Below are 21,023 nucleotides of genomic sequence, written 5' to 3' on the forward strand. Positions count from 1 at the left end.
ATACCTTATTATGTATCTGCAAATATTCCAGTGTCTGAAAATATCTAAAAACGTTCAGTACTTTGAAGTTTCAAAAACAACAGATACTTTTTGTGGAAACCAGATCAGTCATTTCAGTGTTGAAGCAAAACATACTTTTACTTCACCTTTACATTAACCTACCAGTGATTATAGTTTAAAAAAAGATATCTTTTATTCTCTAGCTTTTAACCTTATGTAAGCTGCAGTCGATGCTGAAAAAATTAGGTGTACCCAATGCTCATTACATTTTATATACAGTTCTCTCCAACTGATGATATGGAAAAGAGTAAAATTAAAACAATTTTATAAATAAACACAATAAACAATAAACCCAAGAAAAATAAACACAAAGTAGTTAATTCACCAGTGCATTATAATAAAAGTAGAAACAATGGTTTAGAAAGGAGTAATTTGGCAGTATAGTTTGTTCTATAAAGCAAAATAAACGGAAGGAAATCAGTGATTTTAAAAATGGTTTAATACCATACTTAATTTAAATTTATAGATTTTATTTATATGTGTGGCATACTGTTCAGTTTAACACATCCCAACCACCTTTCCTTTGACATTTGTTTTTATGTCTTTACATCACTTCTCTGAAGTGGTGTTCACCGTGAATTATATACTGAGACCAATGAATAAGGAAACAGTTATACTTTGATATAGGTTAGCAACTGGTGTGGCAAATTTGAAATAAAGGCAGTTATTGTTTTTATCCTTACATGCTTGGAATGCATGTACTTTGGTGTTTGCAATCTATGTTCTAGAACTTATTCAGTAATACTGTCTGTAAAATGGGTCAAAAGTATTTTATATATTAAAGAAGGACTTGTTTGAGCAGCATCTAAGTGTTGCAGTAAATTTGTGTCAGTTCAATTGAAATTATCATTATTATGCTTTTTGTTAGAAGTGTTCACTGCTCTTCCCGTGTTAAAAAAACAGCCTTTAGAAGAATATAAGGATATATTTTTCTGTTTTTTTTTTGAGAAACGCATTAATTATCCAATATAGGGCATGAGAGATGCTATAATGTGCGTACTAACAGATAGATGATTCAGCTTTGTGTAAGCTATAACATTATTATGAAAGGCCTAATTCAATTTAAGTCTTCTTAACATCTTATTCTCAGTGCCAGAATCTAGGTTTGATCATGATACTGAAGAGAGTGCAGATGAAGAAGAGGAAGATGAAGAAGAAGCAGAAGAGGCAGAGCAGTCTCCTCAAATTCAATCCCAGTCTAATACTCCAGAAGGCAATTATATCCCAGAGTCACCGCCTATGTCTCCTGTCGAATTTAAGAAGGAGCTACCAAAATATCTACCAGCACTTCAGGTTTCTGAAATACTTATCTGCTTGGTTTTTAAAAAAAAAAATAAATAAATTTTATAGTATTTTGATTTTAATCCTGTGTATGTCTGAGCAACTTACATTGTTGGCTGCTACATTTCATTTTATTTTCCCTACCTTACCTTCAAAGACTACAATTTTCAGGGTAAAGCGTCTTCATTTTTTGAGTATGATTTGGCTAGTTTGACTAAGGTGAGATGTATCCAATACGGTAATTTGCTGGCATAAAATTAGTTTACTCTCAATTATGGGATAGCACTACCTGGTTGAGGAACAGCTTCTTCTTGGATTTTGTTAGACTAATGAATACAATATCACTAAATCTTTTCAGTTTGATTTAATAGTCTCATATACTAAACTCTCGCCACTACATTTTTAACTTGCTGCAATTAGAGTGCATACTGCGGTAATATTTGTTTTAGCCATAGTTGCCTTATTTTATTCATGTATTAATGTTATGTTGTTAATTTATGTCTGATATCTGTATCGTAAAGTCTATGGGATGAAGGGGCTACTTTTTATAATGTAGGTTCCCAAACTCTCCCCCGACCCATTGCCCCCTGCCCCCATGGGGTTCTTGTTATGCATTTTCTAATTACTGGGGCAGAATACCGAATTTCATTTCTGCACGCGGATGTTGTAATAAGAATAAAAGATTTGTGATTCTTATTCATAAAACTTACAGATACTTCTTTATGATATTAACACTCATGGACAAAATTTTAGAAAATCAGATATAGAAGTATGGTAGACATTTCTGTGTATGTTTTTTGTGCTTCCTGATTTGAATGATGGTATTTTCATTATTAACAGGGATGCCGAAGTGTTGAAGAATTTCAGTGTTTAAACAGAATTGAAGAAGGCACCTATGGGGTTGTGTACAGGGCCAAAGACAAAAAAACAGGTTTTTGAACAGATTAATCATTTTTTTTTTTTTTAATATAAACTATTGAAATTTTTTTGTTTTTGTTTTTCTGTTACAGATGAAATTGTAGCCTTGAAACGTCTGAAAATGGAAAAGGAAAAAGAAGGATTTCCAATTACATCTCTCAGGGAGATTAACACCATTCTTAAAGCCCAGCATCCAAATATTGTCACTGTTAGGGTAAGACCCACTTTACAACCGTTTCTTTAGTTATCTTTCGCAAGAAATTTTATTTCATATTTGAAAATTTTGTAAGGAAAGAGGAAATAGTTTCAAAAACCACACAAAACATATTTTCACAATTTGTGAAATAAGTGGTCTAACTCAACTCACAATTGTATATTGGACAAAATGTTTCCAGGGCAAGATCCAACCTGCGAACGTTGCAATCATGTTCCAGCCTCAGTGGGCCACATGTTTTCGGCTTGCACTAAATTAACATCATTTTGGACCAAAACATCTAAATGCCTTTCAGCTGTGTTTGGTGTATTCCCAAGTGGGCTTAAAGTGGAGAAGGACAAAGAAACTGTAATTGATTTTACTTCACTGTTAGCTTGTAGACTTACCTTGCTCAACTGGAAGAATCCTAACTCGCCTCTTTTAAGTCATTTGGTAACTGATGTTATATATTATTTGAAATTGGAAAAAATCTAATTCTCATTTTAGAGGATCTATGTAAAACTTAAAACCTGGCATGACCTAATCAATAACATTTTAGAATAAGCATTTAAATTGAAGAAGTGGATTCTCTTACCTTTTTTATTCTATTTATTTATTTACTTATTTTTCTACTATTAAAGTTTTACTGTGTTTTGGCGTAGCTCTCTTTCTCATGAGTGGGAGTTCATTTGATTCGATCTTAGTTTTGTAAAATTTGACTTGCTTGTATAGAATGTTATTTGATTTTAATAAATTTGATAAAATTATTAACATCCAGTGGGAGATTACTACTTAATGAAAAAACTATTATTATTACTTAAACTACACAGCCAGCATGTTACATTATCTTGCTCAACTAGGAGAGCCCTTGCCAAATTACTATGATGTACTTTATAAGATGCATTTCAAAGTAAATGGCAGGCTTTTATTAATGATGTATTCAATAGTTAAGCATTGCTATACATTAGGATGTTTCAGTATCTGAACGATTAGTAAGTAGGCAAAGAAATAGCAAATGATTTGAACTTGGGCTATGCAATTAATCGAATTTTCAATTTGATTTTTAAAAAAGTCAATATACAAAAGTGAGTGTTATGATGTTCAGTACTTTGATTTTCCACAGTTACTTCGAAACATTAAAGAAAATACATGAAATCTACAGCGCTCTTTTTAAACATGACTATGTCAACTCAGCCCATGTTGCCTTGTGGGAGATAAGCCTGAGATAAAAATGGAGCAAGGATCAGAAAAGGAGGAGTTTAGAACAAGTTATGTTAGGTTTGCTATTTGCAAATTGTTTGGTTTTACCTAGGATGACAGTTTAAACGGTGTGACATTTAAAGATAAAACACATTACTGCATATGAATAAGCTAACTAGGCATGTGCCCTCCTGTCTTCCTGGTAAAACAGGCCCTTGCTAAACAACATTCCATAGAATTTTTGATACTCAGTTCCATAGCATAGTAACATATGAGTAGCAGATGGAAAGAGATAACAGCTGCAGTGACTAACCATATTGCAAACTGCACTTTTGCATACCCTAAAGTACTCTTACATTTTCAGTGGTCATATAACTACACTAACCAATAATTTACATTACTCCAGAAATGTCTCATCCATGCAGCGTAACTCCTCCTCTGTCCATTTCAGACTATCTCCACTCTGCTGTAAATAAAGAGTTTGAATGATCCATCCATCCATTATCCAACCTGCTATATCCTAACTACAGGGTCATGAGGGTCTGCTGGAGCCAGTCCCAGCCAACACAGGGCACAAGGCAGGAAACAAACCCCCCGGCAGGGCGCCAGCCCACCGCAAGGCACATACCAAGCACACACTAGGGATAATTTAGGATCGCCAATGCACCTAACCTGCATGTGTTTGGACTGTGGGAGGAAACTGGAGCACCCTGAGGAAACCCATGCAGACATGGTGAGAACATGCCAACCTTTGCCTTTAGTAATGGTGGTAATTAATTAAAACAGTTAAAAAGATGCCAAATTAGTGTATGTTGAGTAAGGGATCTTTGTTTCACTTTCCTGCTGGGATGCTAGAAACATGTAGAGATCTATACAATTTGTGAGCGAAGTTCACAAGTTTGTAAAAGTCTACATTAAACACTTTTCTCTGTTGTGGTTTGACATAGCGATAGAAATAAATTACAGTTTCTTTCTCCACTGTAACCCCTTCTGAGAATACACCAAACACAGCTTTTAATCGGTTAGGAGTGATCGTAACACCTCAGCTGTCTGATAGGCACGTAGAGGTTTTTGTCCAAAACGTTCATTTGGTGCACACCCAGAATATGTGGCCCAGTGAAGCTGGAGCTAGATTGCAATGTTCACAGGTTTAATCTTGCCCTGAAAACATTTTAGAAATAACCATAATGGGTGAATATATTAAACAAACGTTGAAAATTAAGTGCCTTTAGTAAATCCTTTTTGGTTTTATGATATTACAGAAGAAAACACCTGCACAATCTTTCTGGCTTTAACTTTGGAGAGTATCTTAACATTGTTATTCAGGAGATTGGTCTGTATGATGCCCATTGTACTATGTCCTTATTCTTCTTAGGAAAATGGTAATTAAATGCTTGGCAAAGTCTGAGGTAGAATTTTTTTTTTTTGTCTTTAGCTTCTAAAAACATTGCTAATAATAGTGGAGCTAACTTATTATTTATTTATTTTTATTTTTTTTTTAATTCTACTGGGTTCCATCAGGCCCGGCTGCTTTCCCACTTTGCATGGTAACTTTGAAGTGAGTTGAAGTTTACGTAACATCTAGTAATTCTGAAAGTGTCAGAGGTTTATCCAGTTCCGCACCACTATGAATATTTTGTTGTGGTATCTGTAATGAATCAAGAAACTCATTAGATTGTGTCTTGTCTTCTTTAAACTGAGAAGAATAAAGGGACTTGTAGTACTCTTTAAATGTGTCAGTTATATTTTTATGGTGAATGATTTTATCTCTGTCTGCATTGTTAATCTATATATATAATCGACCAAGTCCCCCGACCATGGGGTATGCACGACGGAGCCCTGCCCGCCAACTCTAACCCTCCTCCCGCGCCCACCCTCGCTTTCGAGGCATGCGCACTGCCCACTCATGTGCCCGCCCCCAACACCTCACCAAACACATCCTCAGTCGCTTTGGTCTCTGCTACAGTCCACATGCACCTCTAAGCCACGTTGACTTTTCATTGTTCTTTCCGGTTCCGGCTGCTTTGCTTTGCTAACAGGTCTCTCTCATTGCTGTCCTCTGACCGACGTTGACTTTTCATTGTTCTTCTTGGTTCGGGCTGCTTTGCTTTGCTGACAGGTCTCTCTCATTGCTGCTGTCTGTTTGTCCCCACAAGCTTCTATTCTCCCTGTTGTTTCTGTGCCCCTTCTTTTTTTCCTTTGTTAGACCAACGCCGAACCCGGAGTGATGGCTGCCGCCCTATCGTCATGCTGAATAGGGGATGCTGAACTGTGTCTTTCAGGAAGTGTTCACCCATCAATGAATAATTATACGGTGTATGCTACACTGCAGATTGGCTAGTTGCTGTTATTGCATTATGGACTTCTGGATTTGTTGGACTAAGATATCTTATTGGCCTTTTCTCCTTGTTCATAATAATGATGTCACGATTTTGTTTATTTAGTAGTCAAGAGGTTAAATTGTGATTGCAAAGCCTGTCTTTCCCTATAGAAAGTGCCTCATTTGGAGACTGGGAGTATTCTAGATCTATTCTGGTAACTTAGCTGATTAACTCAGCTGTCCACTTGGTTTCCATTTCAGTTTTGTGACGAAGATATGAAATCTGTCCTCTTAAAGAAAGGGAAAAAAAACTATATATATATATATATATATATATATATATATATATATATATATATATATATATAAAATCCAACATCTGTATTTTTGTCCGCTTTTCATGAGAGAACTACTTAAAGGATTTAGTTTGTGTTTTTCTATAATTTGTTTGAACATTTTGGTTGATTTTGCAACTTCTCTCATTGCGCTAAGTATCAGTTCACTTGCAGGAGTGATTTATTTGGACTAATCTGAGACATAGGCTGAGGTGGGTCATTTGGTAAGCATGACATAAGGAGTGGAGAGCCAGATGGGGCCCTCTTCACTCACGCGCCAGCCTCCGTTTGAGTCGCTGTACCTCCGGCCATGTTTTGGAGTGGACCTTGCCTCTGCTTAGCTAGCAATACCTGTTTGTTTGTTGATTTTTTTTTTTTTAAGTTCTTCCAGTTTCACCATTATGCAGGCGGAGCTGCGGGGGAAAATAACTGTTTACTTTTTAGTGATCAATTAATCAAGATGTAGCCATAAGTGGCCCCATTGTGCATATAATTAATGACTTATCAATTTAATAATTGCAACTTAATATAAAAAAAAATGTGGAAAGGGGTGGCCAAAAAAGAAGTAAAACATAAAATAAAAAAAATAGAAGAAAATATTTAGGTACGCCATATTTTGCTTTGCAAATGGTCCAAAATGCAAGTTTCAAGTAGGTTTTTCTTTGCCTTGCCAGAATACAGTGTGATTCATAATTATATGTTTCAGAATAAAGTAGTAATATCTGCTTCATCCGGAGAGCTAAAAATGTAAAACTGATCTTCAATAACCTCTTTCAGTTTGGCATGGTACAAGAGGCTGTATTTGATTTCAGCTCTACATAGGCCCTGTTTAATGCTGTAGAATGTGGTACATTTAGCAGCTGTAGCAGGTGAGAAATCTGGGAAAATACGAATGCAGGTATTTCAAAAATAATCCTGTCTTTCTGTCTGAGAAGGGAAATGAGATTTTGTTTGGCCTGTAGTCTCTTGAAATGGACAAATACAGTGCATCCGGAAAGTATTCATAGCACATCACTTTTTCCACATTTTGTTATGTTACAGCCTTATTCCAAAATTCATTTTTTTCTTTAGAATTCTACACACAACACCGCATAATGACAATGTGAAAAAAGTTTACTTGAGATTTTTGCAAATTTATTAAAAATACAAAAATTGAGAAAGCACATGTACATAAGTATTCACAGCCTTTGCCATGAAGTTCAAAATTGAGCTCAGGTGCATCCTGTTTCCCCTGATCATCCTTGAGATGTTTCTGCAGCTTAATTGGAGTCCACCTGTGGTAAATTCAGTTGATTGGACATGATTTGGAAAGGCACACACCTGTTTATATAAGGTCCCACAGTTGACAGTTCATGTCAGAGCACAAACCAAGCATGAAGTCAAAGGAATTGTCTGTAGACCTCCAAGACGGGATTGTCTCGAGGCAAAAATCTGGGGAAGGTTACAGAAAAATTTCTGCTCCTTTGAAGGTCCCAATGAGCACAGTGGCCTCCATCATTCGTAAGTGGAAGAAGTTCGAAACCACCAGGACTCTTCCTAGAGCTGGCCGGCCATCTAAACTGAGCGATCGGGGGAGAAGGGCCTTAGTCAGGGAGGTGACAAAGAACCCGATGGTCACTCTGTCAGATCTCCAGAGGTCCTCTGTCCTTCTGGAAGGTTCTCCTCTCTCCACAATCATCTCTGCAGCAATCCACCAATCAGGCCTGTATGGTAGAGTGGCCAGACGGAAGCCACTCCTTAGTAAAAGGCACATGGCAGCCCGTCTGGAGTTTGCAAAAGGCACCTGAAGGGCTCTCAGACCATGAGAAAGAAAATTCTTTGGTCTGATGAGACAAAGATTTGGTGTGAATGTCAGGCGTCACGTTTGAAGGAAACCAGACGCCGCTCATCACCAGGCTAATACCATCCCTACAGTGAAGCATGGTGGTGGCAGCATCATGCTGTTGGGGGTGTTTTTTAGTGGCAGGAGCTGGGAGACTAGTCAGGTTAAAGGGAAAGATGACTGCAGCAACGTACAGAGACATCCTGGATGAAAACCTGCTCCAGAGCGCCCTTGACCTCAGACTGGGGCAACGAACGGTTTATCTTTCAGCAGGACAATGACCCTAAGCACACAGCCAAAATATCAAAAGAGTAGCTTCAGGACAACTCTGTGAATGTCCTTGAGTGGCCCAGACTCGAATCTTTTTGAACATCTCTTGAGAGACCTTAAAATGGCTGTGCACCAACGCTTCACATCCAACCTGATGGAGCTTGAAAGGTGCTGCAAAGAGGAATAGGCGAAACTGGCCAAGGATAAGTGTGCCAAGCTTTTGGAATCATATTCAAAAAGACTTGAGGCTGTAATTGCTGCCAAAGATGCATCGACAAAGTATTGAGCAAAGGCTGTGAATACTTATGTACATGTGATTTCTCAGTTTTTTTTATTTTTAATAAATTTGCAAAAACCTTTTTCACGTTGTCATTATGGGGTGTTGTGTGTAGAATTCTGAGGTAAAAAATGAGTTTATTCCATTTTGAAATAAGGCTGTAACATAACAAAATGTGGAAAAAGTGATGCGCTGTGAATACTTTCCGGATGCACTGTAGGCTTTTTGGTTTGGAGGCATTTGATCCACATACACAGTAGGCTGCAGATATCTTGATGTCCTATTTAAAGTCCTCTCCAGTTATGTTAGAGAATAGTTCAGCTATGAATTTTACTGGGTGTGGACTTTCCTGTTTTACGGGAGGACCACCAATATTTATCTTCCAGTGTTGCTGGTTTGTTGGTGAGCACTTTGCATTCTTATTTTGCAGCCATTGCTTTTTCATCCGTGGCAGAAGCCAATTTTTCAACTGGCTTCAAGGTCGTGAATGTTTGCCTAACATCTACAATCTGAGCAGCAAGTACTTTAATTTTACTCTGTAATTGAATGGTATTTTCCTGTATTTTTTCATCAATTTTTCATAGCATTTCTGAAACGGTTGTAGTAAACTTAGTACTTAAGTGTTGGTCCAGGTCTTTTATATCCTGATGCAGTTTCTCATTTTTTGTTTAGGAACTTTATTTTCATTCTTTATTTTATTCTTTGTTTTTCTTTGCATCTCATCTTGTGTCGTTTGTTTTCCCACCTATCCCCCTGTGTGCGGTGATCGTTACCTTCCGCTCAGAGAGTGCGTTCTGATCTTCCTCGATCTCCATAGACGGAGTTGTGAGTTCAGGAGGAGAGGATGTGGCAGACTTGCGGGTGGATTTAGCTGAAGTTGACAGTAGGGTTGAATAGGCCATGCTCGACTCCACTGATCATTCTGGTGTCGACGAATACTCCTTGACTGCCTCACTCCCAGTTTTGCTCCTACTAATGCTCTCAGCTGGAGCCGATGCTGCCATGTCAGGTTCTGGCAGGTCTGTACTTTCGCCCGTCTATTCTAGGTCAGTCTCTGGGAGACAGTACCGTGAACTTGGGACCAGTTTAGACTTTGATGGGGCTTTTACTGCCTTATCCTTTTCCTTCTGAGCCCTTTGTTTGCTACTCATACTTATTTGTACTTGAATGTAGTATTCTTAAATCCCTTTGGCATGAATAAATACAGGATATCTCAAAATGGTGTATAAAAAGGTTAAAGTAACACAGCTGCTGATGGAGGTTAAGTTTTGACAACAAAGATGGCTTCCTTGAACATGAGTGTCTAGCCGATTTCTCCAAGAGGTAACTGTGTTGTCTTGAGATTGATCATCTTATCAGATAAGTCACTAAGGCTGCATTCCAGAGAGAGGCCCCATCATAGAAAGTGAGAATTTTTGGCTAATGTTAAAAGTACTGAACCTTTAACATTTTAAATTTTATGACTCAAGGAAGATTTGTGCAATTTACCGTTCTGAGTTGATTTAGATTAATGTTTTCCAACTTTTGTGCTGTCATGACCCAGTCATTCATATGCCCAATGTGTTTGCGACCCACCCTGTCCCCTTCTTTGAATTTAGTGTGATCATCTGAATGGGAGAATTGGGATGGTGCATATTTGCACTTTTTTGTTTTTTTGTCAATTTATATCAGTTACTTATTCTCATTTCTCAATGAGCAATAATAGTAATTGAGGAGACACAGACATGGGGAAAAAAAAATTTAAGATCAATATGAAAATAGGACTATAGCTGTTGATGGCATAGCTAAAGGCTGATTTAATTCAAAATATGATTATCTTCCAAATGGGCTTATAATAAAATTTGATTTGTTAAATATGTGAAAAATGTGTTTTTTTTCTTTAGATAAACATTAATCACAGAAGTATGAAATCCTGCTAATTCAGCCCAATTCCTACATGTTTTCTGAAATTTCACTCCTCAAGGGTATAATTTTGCAAATGGACATTGCTATAGTAATCAAACGTTCCCCTCAACAAGATTCTCAAATTGAAAATTCACTGTTTTGTATTGAAACCCTGCATATTTTCCTTTTCCCAGTCCTGGCTTCCCTCTTTTGTTTCTATGTTCAGGTCTGTCAATGTTGATTGAATGTTGATTCCTCTCAAAGCAAAGGCGATTTCAGGGCACCTTTTACAGCTTTGCCTAGTGTGGAATAAACCTCTAGTGCTCTCCCTACTGTGCTGGAAGCTATTAACTTTCTGATAAGGCGCTTGTGACGATGCAGGTTCTGCTCCATCCTCCCATCTGCTGTTCAGGAGCCCTTGAACCCTGCACCATCGGTAATGTTATTGATGAGCTAGACAGTGAGGCAACAACATGGCAAGGGGATGGTACAAAGTGCAAAAGTGCTTTTATTTATAAACAATCTAAAGCAAAGTGTTCAAAGTAAAGTGCAGTGCCTTATCAAAAGAGTCATTAAATAAATAAATAAATAAATAAGCCATCATAAAACAAAAGTGTGTGAAAGTTAAAATAGAAAAAACAAAATCCTTTTAAAAACGAAGTTAAATGTTGCTGGAAGCAGTCCTTTAAAACAATGACAAGCCCAGTGCTTCTTTTACACTACCGTCTCACCTGCTTCTCCCATTTGGGCCCTGCAGCAGATGCTCTCTCTGCAGCTGACCTTCTTTCACTTCCAAAAAGGTCTGGAGGCCTCCCGATCCTAGCTTTGGTCGTGCATTTATCCCAGACTGGGACTTAGCTTCTCTCCAACGAACAGGACTCCCATGCTGGAGATTATCTGCCCAAGTCTCCCAACTCCCGCTGTCTTCCACAGCGAGTCGCCTCCCTCGCTAGTCACTCCCTCTGTTCTCAAAATGCTCAACAGGAGTGACTACAATCAACTGCCCTACGTGTTAGATTAAACACCTCGCTAGGTCCCACAATCTAGCTGTACTTGAGCCTGCTCTTGCTCGTTCGTTCGATCTCCTTCGCAAGCTCTCTCTCTCTCTCACACCGGCTTTCTCCTCACTTCCTTCCAGCAACCTCCGTCTCTTTCTCTTTCCGTTCATCTCCCCTCTAGCTGACTAGCGCATCTATATATCGAGAGGGCATAGCATCAGCGGCAAATTAGCAGCCCCAGGAACAATCACAGATGCGGGCAGTCTCTTACCTGTGCACCAGGTAAGAAACACCCACATCACAAATCTCCCTGAGAACTGCTGCAGCCACAACCACCACGCCCCCTCGCTAAGCCACGAGCGTGGTGATTATTTATCTAAAACTGGCCTTTGCTCAGAGCTGTGTACCCACTATACCACAGCGCTATATTCAGTTTTCATATGGTATGGATGTACATACAAAAATCAAAAACGCAGTTTGTAGCAGTGTCTGGTTTTCCTAACATGATTAGACTCATATTACAATAAAGGCACCTGGTAAGAATAAAGCTTCTTTTGTTACCCATAAGCCAGGGACATTTTGTTAATGCAAAAGTCATCTGTATTTAGGGTTAGGGGATAAAAGCTCCAAAGAGCATGCATATTTCAATTATGTATGCCTTTTAAACACACCAGAATACTATCTATAAAGATACATTTTATATTCCTTACTGCTAAGTATAATTTATATAATATGTCATATATTTCAAATAAATATTTTAATCATATTACTAAAAACTATTGATATTTGAAAATAAAAAATCCTGTATAACAGAGGTTCAAACAGAGTGCCAATAAATTAGAATATCATTGAAAAGTTAATTTATTTCAGTAATTCAATTCAAAAAGTGAAACTTATAGATTCATTACACACAGAGTGATATATTTCAAGCATTTATTTCTTTTCATTTTGCTGATTATGGCCTATAAGTAATGAAAATTCATAATTAGAATATTAAATAAGACCGATTTTTAAAAAATGATTTTAATACAGAAATGTTTGCCTACTGAAAGTATGTCCATGTATGCACTTGGTTGGGGCTCCTTGTGATTTACTGCATAACTGCAACATGGCATGGAGGCAATCAGCCTATGGCACTGCAGAGGTGTTATGGAAGTCCAGGATGCTTTGATAGTGGCCTTCAGCTCCTCTGCATTGTTGGGTCTGGTGTCTTTCATCTTCCTCTTGACAATACCCCACAGATTCTCTATGGGGTTTAGGTCAGGTGAGTTTACTGGCCAATTAAGCACAGTGATACATGCCATGGTCATTAAACCAGGTATAGGTACTTTTGGTAGTGTGGGCAGGTGCCAAGTCCTGCTGTAAAATGAAATAAAGCTTGTCAGCAGAAGGAAGCATGACGTGCTCTAAAAGTTCCTGGCAGACTGCTGCGCTGACTTTAAACTTAATTAAACACAATGGACCAACACCAGCAGATGACATGGTTCCCTAGATTATCACTGACTGGAAACTTCACACTGGACCTCGATCAACTTGGATTCTGTGTCTCTCCACTCTTCCTCCAGACTCTGGGACCTTGATTTCCAAATGAAATGCAAGATTTACTTTCATCTGAAAAGAAGACTTTAGACCACTGAGCAACAGTCCAGTCCATTTTCTCCTTAGCCTAGGTAAGGCACTTCTGACATTATCTCTGGTTCAGGAGTGGCTTGACACAAGGAATGCAACAGTTGTAGCCCGTGCCCCGGGTACATCTGTGTGTGGTGGCTTTTGAAGCACTGACTCCAGCTGCATTCCACTCCTTGTGAATCTCCCCCAAATTCTTGAATGGGCTGTGCTTCACGATCCTCTCAAGGCTGTGGTTATCACTGTTCGTTGTGTACCTTTTTCTGCCACATTTTTCCTTCCGCTCAACCTTCCATTAATATGCTTGGATAAAGCACTCTATGAAAACAGCCAGCTTCTTTAGCAATAACCTTTTGTGGCTTACCCTCCTTGTGGAGGGTGTCAGTGACTGTCTTCTGGACAACTGTCAAGTTAGCAGTCTTCCCCATGATTGTGCGGCCTACTGAACCAGACTAAGAGACCATTTAAAGGCCCAGGACACCTTTGCAGGCGTTTTGGGTTAATTAGCTCAGTGGAGTGTTACACCATGAATCTACAATATTGACTTTTTTTTTTTTTTTTTTGCAATATTCTAATTTTCTGAGATACTGAGATATTGAGTTTTCATTGTAAGCCATAATTAACAAAATGAAAAGTAATACATGCTTGAAATATATCACTTTGTGTGTAATGAATCTATATAATATCCGAGTTTCAATTTTTGAATTGAATTACTGAAAAATATGAACTTTTCAATGATATCCTAAGTTATTGAGATGCACCTGTATATATAAAAATAGAAGTTCAAGTATATATTTCAAGCAAAATTTTATATTTTAAATATAAAAAAGCCTTAAACTTAAATATAAAACCAGCAATATATTTCAAATCTGTTTTATTTTAGGATAATTTGAAAATAAAATGTAAATAATTTAAGATGAGGGATATTTAAAAAAAATTTAAGTTTAGGAAAGTCAAAGGGGTGGATCGTCTAAATAACTTATAGTTTCTAAATAACCATCCAGTGCTGATTCTGAAGTCAAGGGATGATTATGTTTCTCATCTCTGTGTTTCCCATATTGCAACAAGTGAAAAAGTCCAATCATCCCAGATCTCATTTAATTCTGCAGTATACAGTATGTATCCAATTCCGGAGCAGCAGATGGAAAAGATGTATCCAGTAATTCAGTTAAATTTATGACACAAGTCATCTGTGATGCTACAATGAGTTTTAAGGTGCGTTAACGTACGTACATTTACAAGATGATTGTGATTTGTAAAGGTAAATTCTGTAGAAATGTGTATACAGAGTCGGCCCACCCCCCACATATACTGTTTACTGTTTTTTGCAATATGCATATTTTCATGCTTCAAGCATAGTTTTACAAATGAGACCCTGGTGTGTAATTTTCCACTTGCGGTGTCCTGTGTTTTTCCCCCATAACCCCCCACCACCCTAACTCTAAGTGCCATGCAGCAATTTTGAAATGTTGCACAAGTGTTTTGTTGATCAAGTGATGGTGCTTCATGATGGACCAGACCCCACATCCGCTTAGACTGAGTAAATCCATTTGGAATCTGCACATATGATGTTCACATCCATTCAGTAGTTTAAAAAAAAAATTATTAGAGACAACATAGGTGGCATCATGTTGACGCACAAAACGTTTCAGATTTTGGAATTTTGAATTAGTGATGTATAATATGAAGGTGTTTATTTAAATTTGCTTTATAAGGAACAATTCAAATTCATTAAGATAATACGATAGGCATTAACCACTTATGCACAAAGTAGTCCTTCAGCGGGACACCCCCATATTTCAAATGTATTTGTGTATGATGCAGTAAACCCAGAAGTCAATCAATGACAATAATGGTATTTTTAAATGCCCAAGGCGAGCAGTGCATCCTACCTGAGTGAATCTCTTTAAGATCTCATCCACATAGAGCCTCATTCAGTCAAATGTTAATTTCCATTCAATAGTGCAGTTTTGCACTTAAGCTGTCATCGATTCAGTTACCATGCTAGCTGCTTATATTAACTGCATATGTTAATTTTCTGAGCAGTGCAATTAGTACTTGAAATATCTTCAGCCTCTCTTTGCACACTTGTAAATACTGTTATGCTGTTCCTGCACCTCAATAAAAGTTTCATGTGGGACACAATTTTGAAAGTAAAGTTTTGATTCCAGGGTTTATATCATAATCCAATTCTTTCCCATGAAGCCTGAAAATCATAAGGACTAATTTGCATCATCTGTGTCGGGTAGAATGCCCAATGAGGATTAGGGGGTCTCTTGGCTTTGGAACCCCTGCAGATTGTTTTTTTTTATTTTTCTCCAGCCAATTTTGGAGTTTTTGTTTTTTCTGTCTTCCCGGCCATCTGACCTTACTTTGTTCTTTGTTACTTAGTATTGCCTAATCTTATTTTTGTTTCATATAAACTTTTCTTTAATCATCTTGTAAAATACTTTCAGCTACACCATTTGTATGAACATGTGCTATATAAATAAATGTTGTTGTTGTACATCGTATAATGTCTTGGTTATGCATTGTAAAAATCCTGTTTTTTGGGCACAAATTCCTAAAGCACCAAATTTTACTTTGTGTTTTATTTAGTTGGTATTGTTATAATCAAAGGTTTTGGATCATTTAGAGTGTTGTTACTCGCTATTCTTCAGCCATTTGCATCTCTGTTGTTCTTTGTTACATAAGTAGAATAATAGCTGTTTATTTTGGGGTCTCTATAATTTAGGTGCAATAATGTCATAAATCCCTTGGCTTGTGGAGTTAAAGTTGTCTTCAATTAACTGAGCATGCTGAACCATTGCTAATCTTAGTATCTGTGAGTGATTAGTTTTATGTTAGTTCTTTTTCTTTCCTTGTTTTCTAGATTGGTGGGAGAGAGGGTACAGGATATGATTTTATCGTACTGTTCTGTGGACATCTTAATGAAACCTTAAAATCAGAATTTTAAAAAATGTTAACTCTCATTCTTTTGAAATTTGTATATAATATGAATATAATATAAATATTGAAATGTTTATTGTGTGAATATTAAGCATTGAATTTTAAAGTCATTTGTTAAATTGATTTTGCCTAACAATGGGACAACTTTAATTTTTTTATGAAATTTATAATTCTTTGGGTTGGGGTTTGGGCATTTTCTTCTTGCAGGAAATAGTAGTCGGCAGTAACATGGATAAGATATACATTGTGATGAACTATGTGGAGCATGACCTGAAAAGTTTAATGGAAACAATGAAGCAGCCGTTCTTGCCAGGTAAATTCTATTTGCACGGTAACTATTGTTTAAAGAAATTTCATTAATTTCTCAGCATTTTGCTTCTGTGCCAGGGAGGAGTATGATTGTGAATTCCTAGTTTCAGTTTTCAACACAGCCATTATTTTTGCAAAAATATTGCTTTATATTTACATTTTTAAGGGATGTTAAACAGGAGAGCATCCTATACAAATCATAAGATTGTGTTTTTCTAAACATTAAACAATGTTAGAATGACTGTTTACTCTCTGAACTCCTCAACTAAAGTAGCTGGTGTTAGTAAAAATACTGCCTCTCTGTCACAAACAGACATCATTCTGTTCATAATTAACGAGGCAGTATTTAATGCATTTGTTTCTGTTGTTTTTTTGTATTTGCTTCTCCTTTTTGGATGCTTCACCAAAATGTACTGTAGCTTTTGGTCAAGTGGTCTTACAGTAACACAAAAATAATTCACTCATTTCTTTCAGTTGGTAATCAGCAATACAGAAGCCGATTCAGCATACCACCTCCAAATTATCTCCAGACACTGCTAATCTGTGCCCGATTCAGTTTTTAATTTTAGCTATAGCATGTGTAAACTAAAACCTTCTACTTTTGACTTCTCTGTGTATATGGTCTGTTCTAACAGAAGTCTCAAGGATCATGTATTCCACTGTATGTATATCAGTTTCAGTCTTATGGCTGTCCACCACCCTTTCAGTATTGTTTAAGAAAACAACTGATAACCAATTCTTTCTATGAGGCCCACAAAACTGGTTAATATTACAATCTTTCTTGTATTTCTAGCACTTGGTTAGTGAAAATTGGAGAGGGAAACCTGTCAACTGTCTTCCTTTTTCATATCACACTGGTTTTGTTGTAATGGCTGTTCAACCAAATTGCAGCCCTAAATAGATGCCACACTCACCCTGTTGTGCAAACCTGGCTGTTTATCACTATTATCTGTATCTCAGTCTGAATAGCTTTATTCATCACATGCTCCATAGCAGTAATAAAGAAACTACAAGAGTGGTTCCTCAAGCAAGATGAAACTGCTCCATCTGAGTTGCAAAGAGAAGCTTCATGTTTTACTAGCTTTTCTTTTAATAAATTGTCCCCAGAATTTCTGATCACCCCTCATTCAGTGTATAATAGCACAGAATCATCTCAGATTAGCTCATGACCATTATTTATGTAAACAAATCACCATATAAGCTTTTTATTCTATTTCATTTGTTTATGAATCATGTGTCCACACTTTAAAAAAAAAAAAAATGAAAATTAGTTTGGATGAAGACTGGTTAACATTTAATATAAAAAACATACAATGATTCCCAAGTAGAAAGGGTGTGATATTAAAATCTCAGCACAACCTCCATGTTAAAAGTAAAACAAATGGCACCTCACATTAAACATAGCATTTCATAGGACACATTTCATTTTTATTTTACCTAAGCTATCCTCTGTCTCTTGGTACAAAGTTGAAGACTAGAATTCTCTGACACAATCACAAATTTACTGTATCTATACAAAAAAATTTTGAAACATCCAGCCCCATCATCTTTTTTTTTTTTTTTTCCCCCTAACAATATAGGTGAAGTGAAAACACTAATGATTCAGCTCCTTCGGGGAGTACGCCATCTTCATGATAACTGGATTCTTCACCGTGATCTCAAAACATCAAATCTATTACTGAGCCATAAAGGAATTTTAAAGGTACTTTTTCATCTTCCTCAATAATCATAGAGGTTCCTTAATTTACACTATATTTACAACTGTTCATTATTTTATTTTTATTGCACTTTTTTTACTATAGTTATTTATGTTCTGAATGTTAAAGACATACTGAAAATACTTTTTGGTTTATATTAGAAAATTTGATGAAAAGTGTCTTTTTTAATGTTTAGTCCATGTTTCTTATTGAAATAGATCAGTAAAATCAGTCATCATTACCGAAAAATCTGACTTTTACAGCCTATGAACTCCAGCAATGAGTAAGCTCAAGTTTCTACCCTGTTATATAAATAATCCCTTCAAAATAAGTGTATTAATACAGACCTAGCTGTGATTTGAGTGGTCTCAACACTGCTGTATAAAGAATCCCTTCAAAATAAAAAAAACATGAGTGTAGTCCTAGATGTGATTTGAGTGTGACAGAAATCAGATGGGTCAGCTCCAAAAACAGGCTTTCTCCAAGTCTGCCATAGGTGTTTGCAAGTTAGTTTTTGTTTATTATATTGGACGTAAAACTATTAGGCACATTTAATGGACACTGTTATTTAAGATGACTGAAAGACACAAGAGTTTTAACAGCTTACTTATTGAAAGCGGGTAAACAAATCAGCATTGCTTACTGGGTGTAGGTAGTATATGTGCCAACTTTTGGATGATTACGAGGTTTATTGTGCCAGTTACAGGGAGCTAAATCTTTCAAGCTGGTTGTCAAAAACAGTGTGATTGAAATGATATGGTCTTTTGGTTACTCAAAATGTCTCAGAAATCTGAGAAGCATCTGATTCCTTAAGTACTGTTTCAATTACAAGAAGCAATCCATACATATGACATACATATAGATCCAAATCTTTCTGAGCTTTGCTGCCTTCTGTCAACAATAAACATGGATCTACCTTACTCAGAAATTGAACTGGGCCTTTCAACACTACCATGTTCCCTGAAAGCACTTGCCATAGCATTTTTTCACTTGTTAGGTCAGGAGACTGAGGATTCAAATGAAAAAAATCAGTAACATACTGAGACCCAAGAAGGACATTAGTATCTTAATGAGAGTGATACAGAGGCAAACAACAATTTCCATAAAATTTTAGTGTTTATTTCCTTTCAATCATATTTCTCATATGAATATTAGTAATAGAGAAAAGTTGGAAACAAGTGTATTGTTTAAAACCATACACCATCTATCCATTTTCCAAACCCTTTTTTGCTAAACATGTCAACTGTCCAATCACTGCAAGAGTTGCACACAAGGCAGGAACAAATACCTGAACAGGGCACAAGTCCATAATAGGGCAAGCACACCCATGCTGTACAGCAGACCCAATTAAGCAAAGTCAGTCCACCTTACCTCGATGTCTTTAGACTGCTGGAGAATATCCTTGCACACAGGGAGAGAACATGCAGTCTCCACACAAGGAGCACCTAGGGCTTAAACCTGAAGCAGTTATCATTCTAAACAGGAATAGGTTCCTAATGTATATTACTGCTAATGGAAAGATTGGTGTAAACTGCAGTAAAAGCTGAAATAAAGACATTGTTAAGGTGTAGCACGAGGATATGATGATTTTCAAAAGGACAATATAAAAGGTCTCTTAACTTAGTTTTTTAAATTTATAGTTCCAGTTAAAGAATGAAATAGTTGAAAAATGAATTGATGCAGCTTATTTACATTGTTTTAAATATAATGTTCTAATAATGTTTTTCAAATGAACAATACATTTTTCTAAACCGATTCATGATTTGTTTAACATACCCCAGTTTCCATTTAACAGTTCATGCAACAGAGTTTAAAAAAAAAAAACAAAAAATTATTACTAAGACGTGCACTATTTGTATTTTGTGGAAATGATGGAATAACTCTTTGTAAATAATTCGTCAAACGTCCAGTTTGAAATGTTTAACTTTACCAAGTGACATTTCACAAGTTTACAGCTTGTCTTCCTTTTAAAAAAAATGTTTCTAGTCATCATCACAGTTCTCAGTGGTCAACAAGCATGTCCTTCATACTACAAGTTGATGAACATTCAGCAAACTACTTTAAATGGTGAGACAAAAAAAATTCTTCTTTGCCAAGGAAAACATAAACAAAATCCTCTTTGCATTTGCAGAATTAGATTCAATGTATTGCAAGTCATAAAAGTGAATACACAATGACTCACTAATTTCTCATGGACACTAAAAGTGCCTTTAGCATGCAGGACTGCCACACCCAACCAATTCACTCACCTGCACCTGTTGTTTTAATTTCGACACTTAAATCTAACACCACAGTCGCGTGACCTCCAAATCTCATTTCCTTCTTCTCTCCCCATTTCTAATATTTCTTTGCTCGTTAGTCATCTCATTTTGACTGTTTAGTAGGTTATGGCTATGAGAATGGAGGTGGGAAATACTATAATTTTCCTGATACAGAAAGTAAAGCTCTCTGTGATGCATCAACGGCATTGTTTCACATACTGTTGCAATAAATATTTATAGTATGTTAAATAGAAAAAAATAGGAAGGTGCTTATTTCTTGGGTGACCATCCAGGCTCATGGCCCATGGGATTGCCTACTCACTCCTCATGGTTCCTATGCCACTGAGTTTAAACAGGATTTTAGGAATTTTTGCGAGTTTAGTGCAAAAACTAAGTATTCAGACCCTTTGCTATGAAGCTGGAAATTTGGATTGGGTTCATCCAATTCTGTTGATCAACACTGTGCTTCTACACCTTGGTTGGAGTCCACCTCTAGTAAATTCAGCTGATTGCATATGATTAGGAAAGGCTCACACTTTCCTATAGAAGGTTCCACAGTTCACATTGTGTATCAGAGCAAAAATCTATGGCCTGAGCTCAAAGGAATTGCTGTCAGAGCTTAG

At 36.7% G+C, this 21,023-nt stretch overlaps 1 protein-coding gene across 6 annotated transcripts in view; it reads left to right on the top strand.

Moving 5' to 3' along the window:
• cdk11b (cyclin-dependent kinase 11B) overlaps positions 1-21,023 on the top strand; it is a 155,591-nt gene that overhangs the window by 108,791 nt on the left and 25,777 nt on the right. For all 6 annotated transcript variants that reach the window (XM_039755966.1, XM_039755962.1, XM_039755964.1 and 3 more), the window contains 5 exons: positions 1,151-1,353; positions 2,182-2,272; positions 2,352-2,473; positions 16,341-16,446; positions 18,023-18,144. In XM_039755966.1, coding sequence (XP_039611900.1) covers positions 1,151-1,353; positions 2,182-2,272; positions 2,352-2,473; positions 16,341-16,446; positions 18,023-18,144 — 644 coding nt within the window. The remainder of the gene's footprint in view (positions 1-1,150; positions 1,354-2,181; positions 2,273-2,351; positions 2,474-16,340; positions 16,447-18,022; positions 18,145-21,023) is intronic.

Source organism: Polypterus senegalus, chromosome 6 (assembly GCF_016835505.1).
Source record: "Polypterus senegalus isolate Bchr_013 chromosome 6, ASM1683550v1, whole genome shotgun sequence".
Classification (NCBI taxonomy): Eukaryota; Metazoa; Chordata; class Cladistia; order Polypteriformes; family Polypteridae; genus Polypterus; species Polypterus senegalus.